Raw genomic sequence first — 15,454 nt, 5'->3', positions numbered from 1 at the left:
TCACTTTACACTTTCTAAATTAACTTTATTGTTTTTAGAATTTTAATGTATGGATGTATTTGTTTGTTCATGTAATTATTTATTACCAACTACCACTGCAGCGGGTGAGTCAGTTTGCAATGGCTGGAAATAGTTAGCCAATCAGGCGTTAGAAGGGCGTGTTAGCCGACTGTCATGGCGGCCTCCGTTAGTGGGGATTGACTTTCCATATTGTGGCAACTACACTTCTAACTTTCTTATTGGTTTTCGTAAAGGGACATTTGCACCGGCATCAGTAAACATGGGAACTGTTCACGCACGGGTAAGACTATGAAAATAATGTCAAGGAATGACCACTACATGACCTTTGATTATTGCAGGGGTAGCTAGCTTAGCTAAACAAATCTCTGCTCAGTCAGTTTCTAGCTAGGCCGAACGTAACGTTGTCTTCAACTTCACAAAATGAATTAATCAAAGGGTGCTAGTAGATATACAATTGATGTTTAACTACGTTTAAGCTGTTCTCTAAAGTGGTGACGTTGTGTCTTATTTAAGTAGCTAGCAAGATCTGTGAATCAATCGAATTTTCTGAAGGCGATCATGCTCTCTATTAGGCTATGTTGCAGCGACACCCTACGTTGCTCACCTGTCTTAGCTGAGGCGCGTGTTGAAAGACCATTAAAGGGAAATGTGGAGGAAGAGATTTAACGTAAAAAAAACGGCTCTAAAGTAACCTCACATGCAGTTGTAACTTAATAATCGTATTGGAATTATTGACTGAACGATGAATCTTAACCTCTTGCTGTACCATACTTTGCTGACAGTCTCTGGACCCTATGCCAATGCATGGCCCTGAACTCGGTGTCCAGGCAGATGACATCGATTTGCCAGAGCCTGAGCATGACGCCAAACAAGAAGTTCTCGAAAATAAAGAAGTATGTTTTTTTTATATGCAACATTAAGCCAATTTTAACCCACTAGTTTCTTACATCTTAATAACGTATAGGTGCATAATCAGGGCTTTATTTTTTAGGTGATTGTCCAAAGGGTGCATGTAGATGGTCTTGGTCGAACTAAGGAAGACATTCTCTCGTATGAAATCGCAGATGTTTTTAAGGCCAAGAGCTTGATTGACGTGAGTATCTACATAATTATCCAATGAGCATTTGACAATGCCCTTCTGCAGTTTTGTTAAGTATGATGATGCTACAGGTCATGAAGAAGTCTCATGAAGCCAGGCAGAAACTTCTGCGGATGGGAATATTCAGGAAAGTTGAAGTTGTCATCGACACATCTCAAGGTAAGAATGGGTGAAGAGACACATAGAAAGAAATATTCTCTGTGGCGGAACTCTTGTATTACAACAGTATTTTTACCTCTGTAGGTGCTGATGCACTGCCGAATGGGCTGGATGTGACCTTTGAAGTGAAGGAGCTGAGGCGGATGACTGGCAGCTACAATACCATGGTTGGGAACAATGAAGGAAGCATGGTAAGGGACCCCATACTTAATCCATCATTTCTTAATTTTGTATCGCGTCACTCTTGTGCTTCAACCTAGTTCAAGGTAACATCTTAGGGTGTGCACTTACATTGTATGTTGAAGAAATCATTTTTCAATCATTAGAAATTTTGAGTACATTCTCAATGTCTTGGTGTAATACCAGTGTATGATATGATTCTTTTTCTTCACCCTGATTTCAGGTGCTTGGTCTTAAACTTCCAAATGCTTTTGGGCGCGCAGAAAAGCTCACCTTCCAGTTCTCCTATGGCACAAAAGAGACGTCATATGGCCTGTCGTTCTTTAAGCCCCAGCCAGGAAATTTTGAGCGCAAGTATGTGGTGGTGGTGATGATGATGTCACCGTGTTTGCTTTCAAAGAAACTCACATGAGGCTGTAAACAACATCTTTGTGCTGTAATGGTATTAGAATAACCAAAGGGGATCCGTTTCCCCAGTGGCTTGCTATGTATCATGATCCAGTGCAGCTTGTATGTTCCATTGACAGTGTTTGTGTTTCAGTTTCGCTGTCAATCTATATAAAGTCACTGGGCAGTTCCCATGGAGTTCACTGAGGGAGACTGATAGAGGGATTTCTACAGAAGTCAGTGTAAGTAGTACCATTTTGTTACATTCTGTTTGCACTTTATTTAAAAAAAATGTATATTGCTTTGAACTGTGTTTTACACCTGTCGATGTTGTTGCTTGCAACTACTTAGAAAGACTCAAACATATTTGTGGTTTTTGCTCAGATCTTAAGGTATATTGGGTTACTGTTACAATGATCCATGGCCATCACATAAATGATAACACATAGTGATTCACCGTCATGATAATATATTACCAGTTAATGCCTCACTTGTTTTTCTTTTGTGCTAGTTGATACTGATTGTTGATTTAAACAATTGGTGTGTTTCATAGTTTGTACAGTTAATCAAGTTCTCTCTCTGCATGTCTCTCATCATCATCATCATCATCATCTATTCCCTAGTTTCCCGTCTGGTGGACAAACCACACTCTGAAGTGGGAAGGAGCATGGAGGGAGCTGGGCTGTCTGGCTCGCACAGCCTCCTTTGCTGTCCGTGAGGAGAGTGGCCACTCGTTAAAGTCTTCCCTTTCGGTATAACTTTTATAGTTCTAACATTTATGTATTTTTTTTTTTTTATGTAGTGTTGATTGGGTATGGCTATTAAGAGCAGTGAATAGACAAACCCTGTGTGTAATTTGTGCCGTTGTTTAACTCTACGGATTTCTTTTTAACAGCACGCCATGGTCATTGATACGCGACAGTCTTCTATTCTACCAAAGAAGGGTGGCTTACTCAAAATCAATCAGGTTAGTTACAACTATGAGAGCTGCACGTATACAACTATATTTAATACATAACTAAATAGGCCTCATTTAAAGATACCAAGCCCAGACATATTTGCTGTATTGCACTCTAGGAACTGGCTGGGTACACAGGAGGAGATGTGAGTTACCTTAAGGAGGACTTTGAAATCCAGCTCAACAGGCGTCTCCCCTGGGATTCGGTGAGTAGCAAAGAAAACACTTTGCATCATGTAGATTTTCCTGGACATTCATTTATTTTAGTACAATCATATAAGTGTTCCAGTGGTCTCTTGATGTCATCAGAATCCCAGGAAACACATTTTAATTGGCATGAATCTTCTGGACTTTTGCAGTGGATAGCTTTCTATAGTTATTTTTTTCTTACCTGTTGTAGATCTTGTCTACCTCCCTCTGGGGTGGTATGCTACTGCCTATTGGAGACAAACCCACCAGCATTGCTGACAGGTTAGTGCTTTAACTAGTGTCTTCCAGACCTGTTGATTGTTAAGCTGTAGTATTTCTGGGCACAGGTACAATTCTGTGCCATTGGAAGGTTGATGAACATAATTATTCACATTAGTTGGAATATTTTTGTAAGCCACAAGATATACAGTCTAGCTGGAAAGTCTGCACGCCCCTTTCACCTGCTCCATGTTTCCTGATAATCACTTGATGCTTTGCTTGAGAACTTATTACAGACTGTTTTCTAGATTTATTATGACCTATATATTTGTTTGTACAGATTCTATCTGGGTGGGCCCACAAGTGTAAGAGGTTTCAGCATGTACAGCATCGGGCCACAGAGTGAAGGTATGTGTTGTCTGCATTGTCCTCTAAACACCTGAGAGCATCATGTCTATACATCATGACAAAACGTGCCTCTTCTGGACCTTTTTTCAAGTTGTCTTAGTGAAATGGTGTATCTATAACCTCATTGAACAGATTATACTGACTACCTTTTACGTGACCATCACTAGAGTGTAAAATATCCATCTAAATATCACTCAAAACATTCAAAACTGCAGATGTTATTTTACCAGCAACACCTCAAACGGATGATCCAAAAGGCGCTGTTGTTTGTAAAATGTTTGAAAAACAGTCCTTTTCTGAGCCGTATTCCTTTGGTGGACAGGCGACTATCTTGGTGGGGAAGCTTACTGGGCTGGAGGAGTCCATCTGTACACCCCACTGCCCTTCCGCCCAGGCAGAGGTGGCTTTGGAGACCTGTTTAGGACCCATTTCTTCCTGAATGCTGGGAATTTATGTAACCTCAATTATGGTGAGTAGCTTGCACAGGAAGTTAATTATGTGGGGAAATTGCCACCATATTGGTTTAAAATGTATTTTTTGCAAAAACGGCGATTGTCCTCATCCTTGTGAAAAACGGCAGTATATCCAGCACTCAATCAGTAGGAATAAACTATCATCAGTCCTTTGTGGTGGTATTACTGGGTTAATGTCAGTAACCTCTGCTCATTGTCCAGGTGAGGGGCCGCGGGCGCACCTAAAGAAATTGGCAGAGTGTATCCGCTGGTCCTATGGAGCGGGTATCGTCTTGCGCCTCGGGAACATCGCCCGTCTAGAACTGAACTATTGCATTCCCATGGGTGTCCAGACTGGAGACAGGTAACCGTTGAGCTTGTTTGTTGGATGAGACAGTCAGGTCAACATATTTGACAATATTATTGGTGCCTATATTATGTAACATGTACACTAGCTTTTAGCAGCCTCAGGTATAAGAACAATTGCAGCTATTGGCGTAGATGCTGATAACCCTTTCTTTTCTTCAGGATATGTGACGGTGTGCAGTTTGGAGCAGGCATTCGATTCTTGTAATGCAGGACCTGTGGGCCAGTAGTCTTGCACATAGACATTTGAATGAAAAAAAAAAAATCTTTGTGATGGTTGGAAGTTTCCAGAAGGATTTCATAGCACTTAAAGATCTCTCAAATCGATCAAAACTGGCATCATGGCCCAGTAATAAATCAAACAGATGACACTGCAACAGTTCAGGAGTCCAGGAGTACTTTGCTGACTGAGTTTTGAAGCCTCTGCAGGAGAAATATCAGCCATCAGTGCTCTTATCAGTCATCATATTTATTTGTAATGAATGTGTAAACCAATAAATAATTCCCCCCTGTATCATGCAAACCTTCAGCACCCTGTTTGTCCAGTGACAAAGACTTGCAGACCACGTTTTCTGCATATTGTTGGCACAACAGTATTAAACAGGAAGTTATTGTATAGCTTTAGTGTTTTTGCCTATCTGGCTCATAGTGAGGTATGGGGATCCCTGTCAACAGATAGCATCTGGGCTGAGAGGTGGAACAGGCAAGGGAATGTTCAACAGCATGAGCAAAGTGAAATCTTAACAATAGTTGTGGTGGTGTGGACTCAAAGGAGTCTGTATAAAAGCTAGGGCACATTTGAAAACAGATTTTTCGCCCAATTTTCATGCAGGCTGAGAATACTGCAACAAAATGTCAGGAATTCAGGTTTGTCAGCAACTCGGACAGACATCTTCAACTTACTGCGTCTCAATCATCACTGCTCCACTCTTACTGTAGTTGGCATGCCATACATGACTTAATGCAACCACACCACTGCTAGATGACCATGTGCACAAGTCAACTTCCAAACGGTGACATGTTTAATTCCCTGGGATAGATAACTGCACAAGCTCACAAACAAGTAGATAACAAGCTCACAAACACATAACACACCACAGAACAATACATTAGAAATTAAATAAAGTATCGGTTTGCCATTAATGTGTAGTGAACATCACACTGCCAAGGCTTGTGTCACTTTATGTCAATGGCAAATCTTATTGATAGCCCATGCAGTGAGGGATTTCCCACGTTTTTAAATATCGAAAAACAAGGATTTTGTAGTGTTCTATCTTCGGTAGTCCGGGTAAAAATGTCCCAAAATGTGTCGCACTTGTTCCCATGCACATCCATTACAAAAATGTTTTATCACCGGGACAATTTTTTTTTTAGATTTGGTTAGCCATCAGTCCTCATGCCAGTAACAGTGGCATTGGGATATATTTTATGAAGTTTACATTTTTACTGTCATACCTAATATAGCTTAAGCTAACAACGCCAATGGGGTGACGTGTATTTACCGTTATATATGTTTATAGAATATTGCATGTTTGTAATAGCCTCTGTATTATTAAAGGATAGGCGGACAGCGGGGTAACTTTTATCTTGGTTTACTAAACACGGCATGGAAGTCACCTACATACAATAACTGCACTGCAAAGTGTTTAATTTTACCTTGTACTTAGCTGAGCTTATGCTCCCACCTAGGGAACATTCTTAACAAGACAGAGATAACATTCCCCAACTACTACATTCCCCCCTTAAGCTGTGCTTCTTTTAGTGAAGAACAAATACTAACACAATATACGTCTTGAGATGTAAATCAATTTCCTGCACAAAACTACAATTAACCACGTGTCTTATTTAAACATGATACTGAAATAAAAGTAGACTATGTAAATTATAAAAGTAGACTGTCAATTATAAAAGTAGATTATGTCAATTATAAAAGTAGACTGACTGTCAATTATTTTTCTTTTAACAATCAATAAAAATTGAAATTGACAACGAATCATTCAACACTCATAGTCCTTGAAATAAGTTGGCTTGGACACACTTCTCTGCGGCCTGCTGTTGTTACTGTACTGGCGTGCCTGGAGGTGGGTTGCCAGTCACGGATGGTTTTGCATTGTCGGGAGCAGGTTTTGCAAAGTCCTGAAAGTTTCCCTTTGGAACACAGCTATTTCCCTCAGGAATGGAATGATCTGACGCCGCAAAAGCTGAGTTTCAAGGCTTTCTCGAACGTCAGCTCAGGATCCGCCAACAATCTCTGCTGTATGCGATCGTCTTCTATGCCACACACGAGCCTGTCGCGTAGCATCTCTTTCAAATAAACACCGTAGTTGCAATGTTGAGCGAGCTGTCGTAGCACTGCCACATACTCAGTCACGGTTTCATTTGCTGCTCTAGTCCTCGAATTAAATCTAAATCTTTGGACTATCTCGTTAGGCTTCTGGTTATAATGCACCTGAAGCAGTGCCGTCAAGTCGTTATATGACTTATCGCCAGGCTTGTCCGGGCTTAACAAGTTTCGTATTAAACTGTATGTCTGACTGCCTACAGAGCTTAACAAGATTGCCCGCTTCCTTGCTGCATCTGCAATCCCATTTGCAATGAAAAAATGGCCCAACTCTTCGACATATTCCTCCCAAGTTTGGGCGTTACTGTCAAAAGCAGTGACTGTTCCTACCATCGTAGTAGCCATCTCGACGTTTTGGTTAGCGTCCGACATTAGCCGAGTCTCAGCGTTCTAGAACTCACAAGTTGTTCGTCCTTTTAACAACTTCTTCCGTGCTCACTGGTTTCCTCGTCGCCAGATGTAATTTCCGCTGTATTATTAAAGGATGGGCGGACAGCGGGGTAACCTTTATGTTAGTTTACTGAACACTTGTTGGAGCATTACAGGAGCATGGCAGTGAGTCACCTACATACTACAACAGCTGCACTGCAAAGTGCTTCACTCTATCTTGTACTTAGCTGAGCTTATACTGCCACATAGAGGACATTACTTACAAGACAGAGATAACATTCCCCAACTACTACAATGTTGAAATGTTTTACCGATGCTATATGTATTCAATTAACCTGTGATCATTTATGTCGTACTATTATACGGCAGCAAGTTGTCGTTCTAGGGCTTTTACTTTGAATTTTCACAGCCAGAGATCGTAACCGGAAGCGCCCTTCTGTTGGAGAAAGCAAAGTTTCGAAATGTGTTAAAATGCTGTTGTAAAGGAATTTCTGGCGTCTCTGGAGAAGCCTTCTTGGGCTGTTGTGTCGAACGCTTCGGCAGCTGCAAGTTCACCATGGAGATACCCATTGTAAATTTGGAGGGATACATGCTTGGAGAAGTGAACATTCCGCCCGAAAAACGACAGAAATTATGTTCCGGACTGAAGACAGCTTTCACAGAAGTTGGTTTTGTTTATTTGGAGAACACTGGAATAACACAGCAAGAGGTTAGAACAGACTTTATGTACGCTCTGTTCCCCGTGCTGTCAGTTGGAACAGCGCTGGTCTCGTCAATGTTACTTCTCAACCTTTGCTGTAAACATTAAACAATCAGGCTTTTTTTCATATGTTGATGTCATGCTACTTTTAATTTAATTTCAACTTAAAAATAGAGTAATAAAAGAATAGAGAGAATACATTTAACAGTAATTGTGACCCTAAACTGAGTCAGAACTGAACACTTCTTTGACAGCTGTCACCAAGTTTGGCAGCCAACTGTACAGCCATACAGAACCTCACAAATGTACTCCTATTATTTTTAGTTAAGCTCATCCTTGCCACTGTACAATAACATTATATTCATTTTCATATTCAATTTTTGTATTCGTTTTCGTGTCATTTACTGAAGTGCTGAAAGGGTTTTATTCACAGAATTATGGGAAACAGCCCTAGAGCATACTCAGCATACTTCTTTTAGTTGTGTACTGAAGTAAAAGCACAAGTATACTTTGAATTGACCTAGTGTATGTGGAAGACTAGAAATTAACAACTATAACTTGTTGAACAGCTTAGTGTCAGACAACTCCGAGGTAAAAAAATCCTCTTGACCAAAATTCAACCATTTTATGGCTACTGTGTTTGGCCAGGCTTCAGTACATATGCTAGGTGGTAGATGGTTGGTAGTTTGTGACTGATAATCATTCTTTTTTGCCAGGTGGATGAGGTGATGACAATTTCTAAAGAATTCTTCGACCTGCCTGAGCAGATGAAACTTCCTTTCAGCAGGAGCAGTTACATCAAAAGCCCCAATCATGGCTGGGTCTCCCTAGAAAGAGAGAAGTACGCTACCTAATAATGTGACACACAATCCCAAAACACACATATGATGGAGCGATGGGATTAATGATGTATTTTTGGTGTGTCTTCGTGCTTTTTTTTCATCAATTGCAATACAGGTTAAATCCATCGGGAGCGGGTGATTTGAAGGAAGCGTTCAACACCAGCTTACTATGTCCTGATATAGTAATTGTCTTGCATCTACACTCATGTTGTAACACATACAATTAAGCATCCACATGTTACGTATATGATATGCACAATGAAGGTCTTACTAAAAGGATCTATACTGTCTTACTGGGTTTCTGTCATTTTACATTATCAGAAATGGCCATGTGAGGACGTTCCTGGTTTCAGAGACAAACAAGTTTCCTTCTTCATGCACTGTAAAGAGCTTTCTCTCAGGATTCTCAGACTAATGGGTCTCAGTTTAGGCCTAGATGCTGATGTCTTTGTCAGTGCACACAAACAAATTGGAAGTACGTAAGTAGTCCATAGTTTTCACAATGTCTGTAGAATGTTCTCTGTGTTACAAAAATGTAAGAAAGCCTTTTCAAAGAAAGGGAGAGTTCACCCTAAAATGATTGTTATGACAAATTCAACTTAATGCTAGTACAACCCAGTATTATTGATCAGCAAAAAAACACAAAACACCTACATACTTTTAGAGACCCAGTGGAACAGTGGAACTCAACCATGGCCATCTCTCACTGGTCACTGTTACTCTGCTGGATATCTAATTTGTTTCACGTTATTTCTGGTTTTTCAAATTTGTATGATCTACGCTTAAACGATTTATTTGCTGATGAACCATAGTTTTAGTCAGTAGTCAGCATTGACCCAACACAATTAGTATTTTCATAGTATATTAGCATGGATCTGAGTCCAAAGGTTGCGTGAGTTGAAGTCGTATTCTCAAGCCCATAAACCGGGCCATTGTTACCACCAGGAGTCTATTGGACTCTTCTTATCTTTAGCTGATGACCTGATAGGAAAGGCTGAGCTAACAACATCTTTATGTTATCAAGGGGTGTTATGCAAAATTAAGGAGTTCTCTCAGGAGAGTATGATAACAGTTCCATTAGCTCTGAAATTGATTAAAAAAATCGAAATTACAAATCAAATGAAATTACAACCTAATTGAAAACCTAGGGAATTATTTGCAAAGAACACAGCAGATTGAGAGAGAGGTTTTACAGTGTGAAATTACATGGTGGAGTTATTTTCGATTGGAAAAAGTATAGGCTGCGGCCTCATTGTCCATTTGTTAGGTGTGCCAGAGTATTTGGTTAGCACATGCAATTGGCAGGTGAATTTCAATTTTTTTTGCAAGAGGCGTCAGTGGTACCGATTTGTGTATGTTTGTGTAAGTGTATGTATGTTGTCAGACATTTGCACCAATAATCAATCCCAATCAATCATCAATACTGACGAGTCAACAAAGTAATGACCACACCTTGTTTATCAGCGTGGCCACTTAATGTGATCAGTTAGACCTTAGGATTTGGATAGGTAAAGCAGAAATAAAATCCATAGCATTAGAAGATTGCAGGGAAAATACACATAAAATACAAATATATTCATTAAGCCACTACACATGTACTCCGGACAGTAAATATCCTTCAGGTGTGAAGCTGAAGCCCTCTCACCTTTGTTTGAAAATGCCTGGTGTAGTTAATATAACTTTTTAATATAACTAAAGCCTGTCTGTCATATGTGCTTAAACATCGTGTGTTGTCTCCCAGCTGATGAGAATGGCTCCACTCTGCGGACCCTCTACTACCCCCCAGTGGACAGTGAGCATGTGAAGGAGGGCCAGCTGCGCTGCGGGGAACACTCTGATTATGGCAGCATCACACTGGTCTTCCAGAGCCCTGAAGGTGGATTACAGGTAACTGGACAGGCGATACCATGGTAGTCCAGCACGTGTCATATGAGATGAGACACATTAAATAATAAAAGTATTTTACACCGTAAAACTCATTAGTCCCTCCTTAGAGGCTCTTCGGCTCACATGTCATTCTCTGAGCCTCCAGGTGTACATATGCATCATTGGGTTATCAACTAGAGAGTTTGTGAAGTTATTTCCCCCCAAAAACATCTGTGTGATGGTATGTTGAAGGATAAAGTTGAAGATATAACAGTGAATGTTATTTTCCTGTGATGTGTTCTTCTAAAGTAAATCAATTTAGTTTAGGACAGAATACTGTGGAGCTGTTGGTCTGAAATCCTGCCACAAATCCGGCCACATGCTTTGTATTCCAGGTTTTGTCCCGGTCAGGACAGTACATTTCAGCTCCATTCATCCCTGGAACAGTTCTACTAAATATTGCAGATCTAATGCAGAGGTGGACCAGTGATGTTTTTACTTCTGCAGTAAGTTTAATATTGCAGGAGCTCGTAGCCTCCTTGTGATGTTTCCTCACATACAGTATAGATTAATGTTTGAGTTTTTCCTTCCTGTACAGTAAATAGTGGTTATAATTCCGTTTGACTACTGCTTCCTTTCCCTTGTTTTTTGTCTTGTCCAGATCCATCGAGTACTCCTACCCCCTCCTGGGGATTCAAGCACACGCCAGTCCCTGGCCTATTTTGTGCAGCCTGATGATGAAGCCTTAATTACTTGCTGTGATGGCTCAAACAAGTATCCTCCTGTCAAATCAGGGGATTACCTTATGGAAAGATTTAGGGAAAGTTATGGGCGTTAGTCACCGTCTATGGAAGCTTAGATTATAAAGTTGTTGGAACTCGTGAAATCGTAAAATACAGGCATAATACTTAAATCAAACAGTATTATTTTTAAATTTAATAGGACTATGAATGCTTTCATAAATTAAATGGGATCAATAAAGGTTCATATTTTAGATTTTGAAAATTACGGGCACAGATACAGTAATCACACAGAACTCAGTTACAATAGAGATATTATGTACAACTCATTTGATGAAAGTCTTTGAAAAACGTATAGCTTAAAAGCTTATATAACAGATTGTTTTGAAAACAATCATGCAAAATATGCACACAGGACCAGGGAGCTTTTAAATCCCTAATTTTAACTGAAGTTATTTGTATTATCATAGGGATGTCCATAGATTAATCTAGAATAATAGTCACAATATCATCACTGTTTTTTATAGTAATGTTGTTTTTGATATTGGACGTTGCCTTGTCTTTTCAATTAAACCAATAAATTCATGTCCCCTTCAATGTTTTTTTGTAAAGCAACCTTAAATATGTAAAAAGCCCAAGTGCCCTTGTTGGAATTTTTTACATACTGAATATAGCCACAAACGGTGATCATGGGGGTCAAAGCAAACAGCGCGAAGTGCGCCAAAGGGCAAAGGTTGTAATTCTGAGAATCAACAATTTAACTGGTGTAGGGTCCCTTATTGAAAGAATTGCACATAATTGGCATCCTTTCACAGAATGAGCTGATGATTAAGCAAAATGTACTTTTAAGCATCTTTGAGAACTGTGAAAAGTGCTATATAAATGTGATGTATTATTATTATTATTATTATTAATAAGTTGATTAAGTTCCATTAAGTTTAGACTTTAACAAGATATTGGCCATAGAGTCAATATATAATCCTAATCCCTTGAAAGATATTTTTCAAGAAGGTCTGGAGATGATTCACACCAAATTTAGTGCAATTTTCATGAACAGCCTAAGATGAGTTTGAAAAAGATAGAGCGTTGTGCAAGAACCTTTGACCTTTGACCAAACCATGCAGGATCTGCCGGGGGAAATGTGTTGTGGCTTATTACAGTGCAATCTCATGGCCCATAACTCTCTACTTCAATACATAGATTCCACTTTTAGGCATTAGGATTAGGAATGACGATAAGTAATTCACTCAATAAGTAATTGGAGGGTGTATCAATGTAGATAATATAGATAATCATTGCAGCCTTTGAACTCTGTCCAAATTTGAGGTTGATTTGAGGTTGACTAACGTCCATCATAAACAAATGTTGAAGTCAAACTAGATTCATCTTTTTTATCTTAGACTGCATTCCAGCTACCTGCATGATCATATGATGGGTTTTATGGAGCCTACACCAGACAAAGTTCTTTATAGTTAGTTATAGACTTAGTTTAGGCTACTTCGGGTTAAGTCAGTTGATCTAGTTGATCATATTATAAATGGTTATAAATTGCTATTTTGTTATAAGTCTGTAGCAGGAAATAATCCAATAACTACAGATAATATCATAACTGGCAATAACGTAATCATTTTGGTGTTCTTAATATAATAAAAGACGATAATGGAATAACTTACAATTAAGGTAGCCACATTTCTGAACCAATAATGTGTTAACTTTTTGCACATAATGTAGTTCATACATGATTGGGTGGTTATTACATTTTGATCTGGATTTGAAAAAAAAATGATTAAGAATGTCCTTTAGATTCGAGGGCTGTCAAAGCAATCAGACGAAGAGGGAGTTTTTGTTCTATCCCATACAGTCCTCGAATTACAATCATAACATACATTTGCTGTAAAGGGCTCTTAGTGGCAGAAATGCCATTGGGTAAATAAGTGGGACACTTTGACATTTTTAACTATGTCTTAGACATTTGGAAAGCTTAAAAAGCGTTCTCTACAAATAATAAAAGAAAATAATATAATAAGACATTTAACACAAATAGGATGACCCCCTATCAGAAGCTCTGCTGACAAAACCTAATACATTTTCACATAACACTGTCAAAGTATGACACCTTTATTGTTGCAGTGGAACACTTTAATTGTTTATTTTTGTTTTTTTTTGTGATTCAATTAATTCTATAGAAAAAGCAATAGACACACACGCCTACCTAAAAAACTGAAAATATCTCATGATAAACACAGGCTTGGGCCTTTATATATTTCAATATTTTATTAGATATTTAATGAACATTGGTGTGCAGAAGAAACCAAACAGGCCTGGTAATAGCAAGACCAATGAAAAATGAACACAGTAACAGTTTTACATGGCACACTCTAGCTCAATGTGTGGCCTTGTGTTTGGTTGTGTGTGGGCTATGCAGCAGTAATCATACACATAAATCAGCTCATCCCATGAACACCCCACCGGCATCGGCAATCCCATTATCTCCCCCACAGGGCTGACAGATCGGAGCAGATGGGGCAATTTTACAAGATTAATCAAAAAATGTGACGACAAAACTGACCAGCGTACCACTTGAATATGATTTTGATTATGATTTGCTAGTTGGAATTAAGTTCTTCTCTTTGGCCAGTAGATGTCAGGACTTTCAAGCCTTTTAGTGGGTCGAGCTCAGGAGCAACTTGTAGAGCGGCAAACCTGTTCTCACAAGCAGTTAACAGAAACCAGAAGGAATATTTTTTTTCTTCAGTGGAAGTACAGCATATTGAGTTTTCGAGTCCTCCTTTCAGATGCACACGTCACCTCAGACTTGTCATTTGCGTGGTCATTTGCATCGCAATGTCATTCATAGGTCTTTGTTGGCTTGGCTTTGCCCGCCTATTGCTCCCAGCTCTGGTTGTACCAGGCTAGGTCTTTGTAATACTTTCATGCTAATGTGAAACACATCTCTACAGCTGCTGTTTAGTTTGCGTGTTCCCTTTCTCTGAGTCGTAAGTTCCAGATGTTGAGCCCTGCTCCTCTTGCCACAGTGCCAGGGCATTTGGCATGGCTAGATCTGTTTATGCCAAAGAGGTCTATCAGTACCCCCACTAGATGTCCCAGTTCCATTTGAAACCCAGCTTGTGGGGGGGGGGGGCTTTTATTTCACTTACACTGATTGGATGGACGGGAGCCTGTCTCCAGAAATCACTAATAATCCTCTTATAGCACAAAATTCCAACCTATCCAATTGGCAGCCTCCCCTTATTATCCCCTCCCTCCCTGGCTCCCTCCCTCAGCTCCATCGTCTCCCCCTCCCTTCGGCATATCCCCCCATCCATCTTGATGCCTGCTAAAGTACAAGTGGGAGGAGAGTGTAATCCAAGTGGATTACACTGTAAATTGGGTGACAGTGGATTGGGCTCTGTACGGCTGAACCCCATCAGTTTGTATGTGTAGGCTATCCTGAGGCGGTCGGTCTAAACACAGATTTATCAACACGTGGTTCGACGCACCTGCTTGGTCATGGCTCGTCCTGTAGACGAGAGGCACAGAGAAACAGCAACATCCTGGCGAGTAGGAGGAAAGTTTGACAAGTAGAATCCAAATAAGGAGTATCATTTTTTTTTATCTTCAAGGCCAACTTGTGGATTTGGAATTTTTACATTGTAGAAGGATTTTTGGTACTTCACCAGCAACGTTGAGGTGGTGGATTTGCTGTGGAGATGGTTATTAGAATGATTGAAGTGGTCTGAGGAATATCAGGGAATGGGATGAGAAGGATCCGGGGCCCAGAATGGTTTGCTCTTGTCAAGGGATAGCAACCATGGAAGTTTAAGGCCACAGATGATGCTTTTTGCCATCATGAAAAGACTCCTACTAATGAACGCTGCTCTGCTCTGCTGAATCTGTAGTGATATCATATCATGTACTTTTAAGTTCACATGTACTGTTATATTTTTCACCTCAAGAAGCCCTAGATGTTTAGCTCAGGGCTAGTTATGGCCAGCATGCAACATCGAAGGGTTGAAGGATGGCTTTCAGTTTGGATAGTCTCAGGCTGGGTCTGCCTCCTGGTAAATGCACAGATGAAGATACCGCCAGAAACGTAAGTACTGAATCTGTCATTAAGTAAGAACTGAAGTAATGGTT

At 39.9% G+C, this 15,454-nt stretch overlaps 3 protein-coding genes across 5 annotated transcripts in view; all 3 read left to right on the top strand.

Moving 5' to 3' along the window:
- The first annotated feature begins 133 nt into the window (after positions 1-133).
- On the top strand, positions 134-4,952 carry samm50 (SAMM50 sorting and assembly machinery component). Its single transcript, XM_012817684.3, has 15 exons — positions 134-301; positions 804-914; positions 1,013-1,114; positions 1,192-1,279; positions 1,364-1,470; positions 1,683-1,813; positions 2,001-2,088; positions 2,470-2,598; positions 2,742-2,813; positions 2,924-3,010; positions 3,205-3,275; positions 3,553-3,620; positions 3,943-4,089; positions 4,295-4,436; positions 4,601-4,952. Exons 1-15 carry the CDS (start codon positions 281-283, stop codon positions 4,644-4,646), a joined length of 1,410 nt encoding a protein of 469 aa, XP_012673138.2. The 5' UTR covers positions 134-280; the 3' UTR covers positions 4,647-4,952.
- A 1,473-nt stretch (positions 4,953-6,425) lies between these two features.
- On the top strand, positions 6,426-11,952 carry si:dkey-10o6.2 (uncharacterized protein LOC100124608 homolog). The gene is made up of 7 exons (XM_012817682.2): positions 6,426-7,878; positions 8,586-8,710; positions 8,827-8,893; positions 9,033-9,186; positions 10,453-10,598; positions 10,973-11,083; positions 11,239-11,952. The coding sequence occupies exons 1-7, from the start codon at positions 7,726-7,728 to the stop codon at positions 11,413-11,415; spliced, it is 933 nt and encodes a 310-aa protein (XP_012673136.2). The 5' UTR covers positions 6,426-7,725; the 3' UTR covers positions 11,416-11,952.
- A 2,676-nt stretch (positions 11,953-14,628) lies between these two features.
- cacna2d4b (calcium channel, voltage-dependent, alpha 2/delta subunit 4b) overlaps positions 14,629-15,454 on the top strand; it is a 31,915-nt gene continuing 31,089 nt past the window's right edge. For all 3 annotated transcript variants that reach the window (XM_031565221.2, XM_031565223.2, XM_031565220.2), the window contains exon 1: positions 14,629-15,410. In XM_031565221.2, coding sequence (XP_031421081.1) covers positions 15,283-15,410 — 128 coding nt within the window. In that variant the 5' untranslated portion in view covers positions 14,629-15,282. The remainder of the gene's footprint in view (positions 15,411-15,454) is intronic.

The sequence above is a fragment of the Clupea harengus genome, chromosome 3 (assembly GCF_900700415.2).
Source record: "Clupea harengus chromosome 3, Ch_v2.0.2, whole genome shotgun sequence".
Lineage (NCBI taxonomy): Eukaryota > Metazoa > Chordata > Actinopteri > Clupeiformes > Clupeidae > Clupea > Clupea harengus.
The sequence above is the reverse complement of the archived record's forward strand: the minus strand, read 5'-3'. Positions and strand labels throughout refer to the sequence as shown.

What these genes read in the sequence shown, in the direction of transcription:
- samm50 (XM_012817684.3), top strand. Translation starts at nt 281, where the DNA reads ATGGGAACTGTTCACGCACGG. An exon ending in CGTTAAAGTCTTCCCTTTCG is followed by an intron (nt 2,599 to 2,741) that starts GTATAACTTTTA and finishes TCTTTTTAACAG; the next exon opens with CACGCCATGGTCATTGATAC. An exon ending in TTTATGTAACCTCAATTATG is followed by an intron (nt 4,090 to 4,294) that starts GTGAGTAGCTTG and finishes CTCATTGTCCAG; the next exon opens with GTGAGGGGCCGCGGGCGCAC.
- si:dkey-10o6.2 (XM_012817682.2), top strand. Translation starts at nt 7,726, where the DNA reads ATGGAGATACCCATTGTAAATTTGGAGGGATACATGCTTGGAGAAGTG. An exon ending in CTGGAATAACACAGCAAGAG is followed by an intron (nt 7,879 to 8,585) that starts GTTAGAACAGAC and finishes CTTTTTTGCCAG; the next exon opens with GTGGATGAGGTGATGACAAT. An exon ending in GTCTCCCTAGAAAGAGAGAA is followed by an intron (nt 8,711 to 8,826) that starts GTACGCTACCTA and finishes ATTGCAATACAG; the next exon opens with GTTAAATCCATCGGGAGCGG.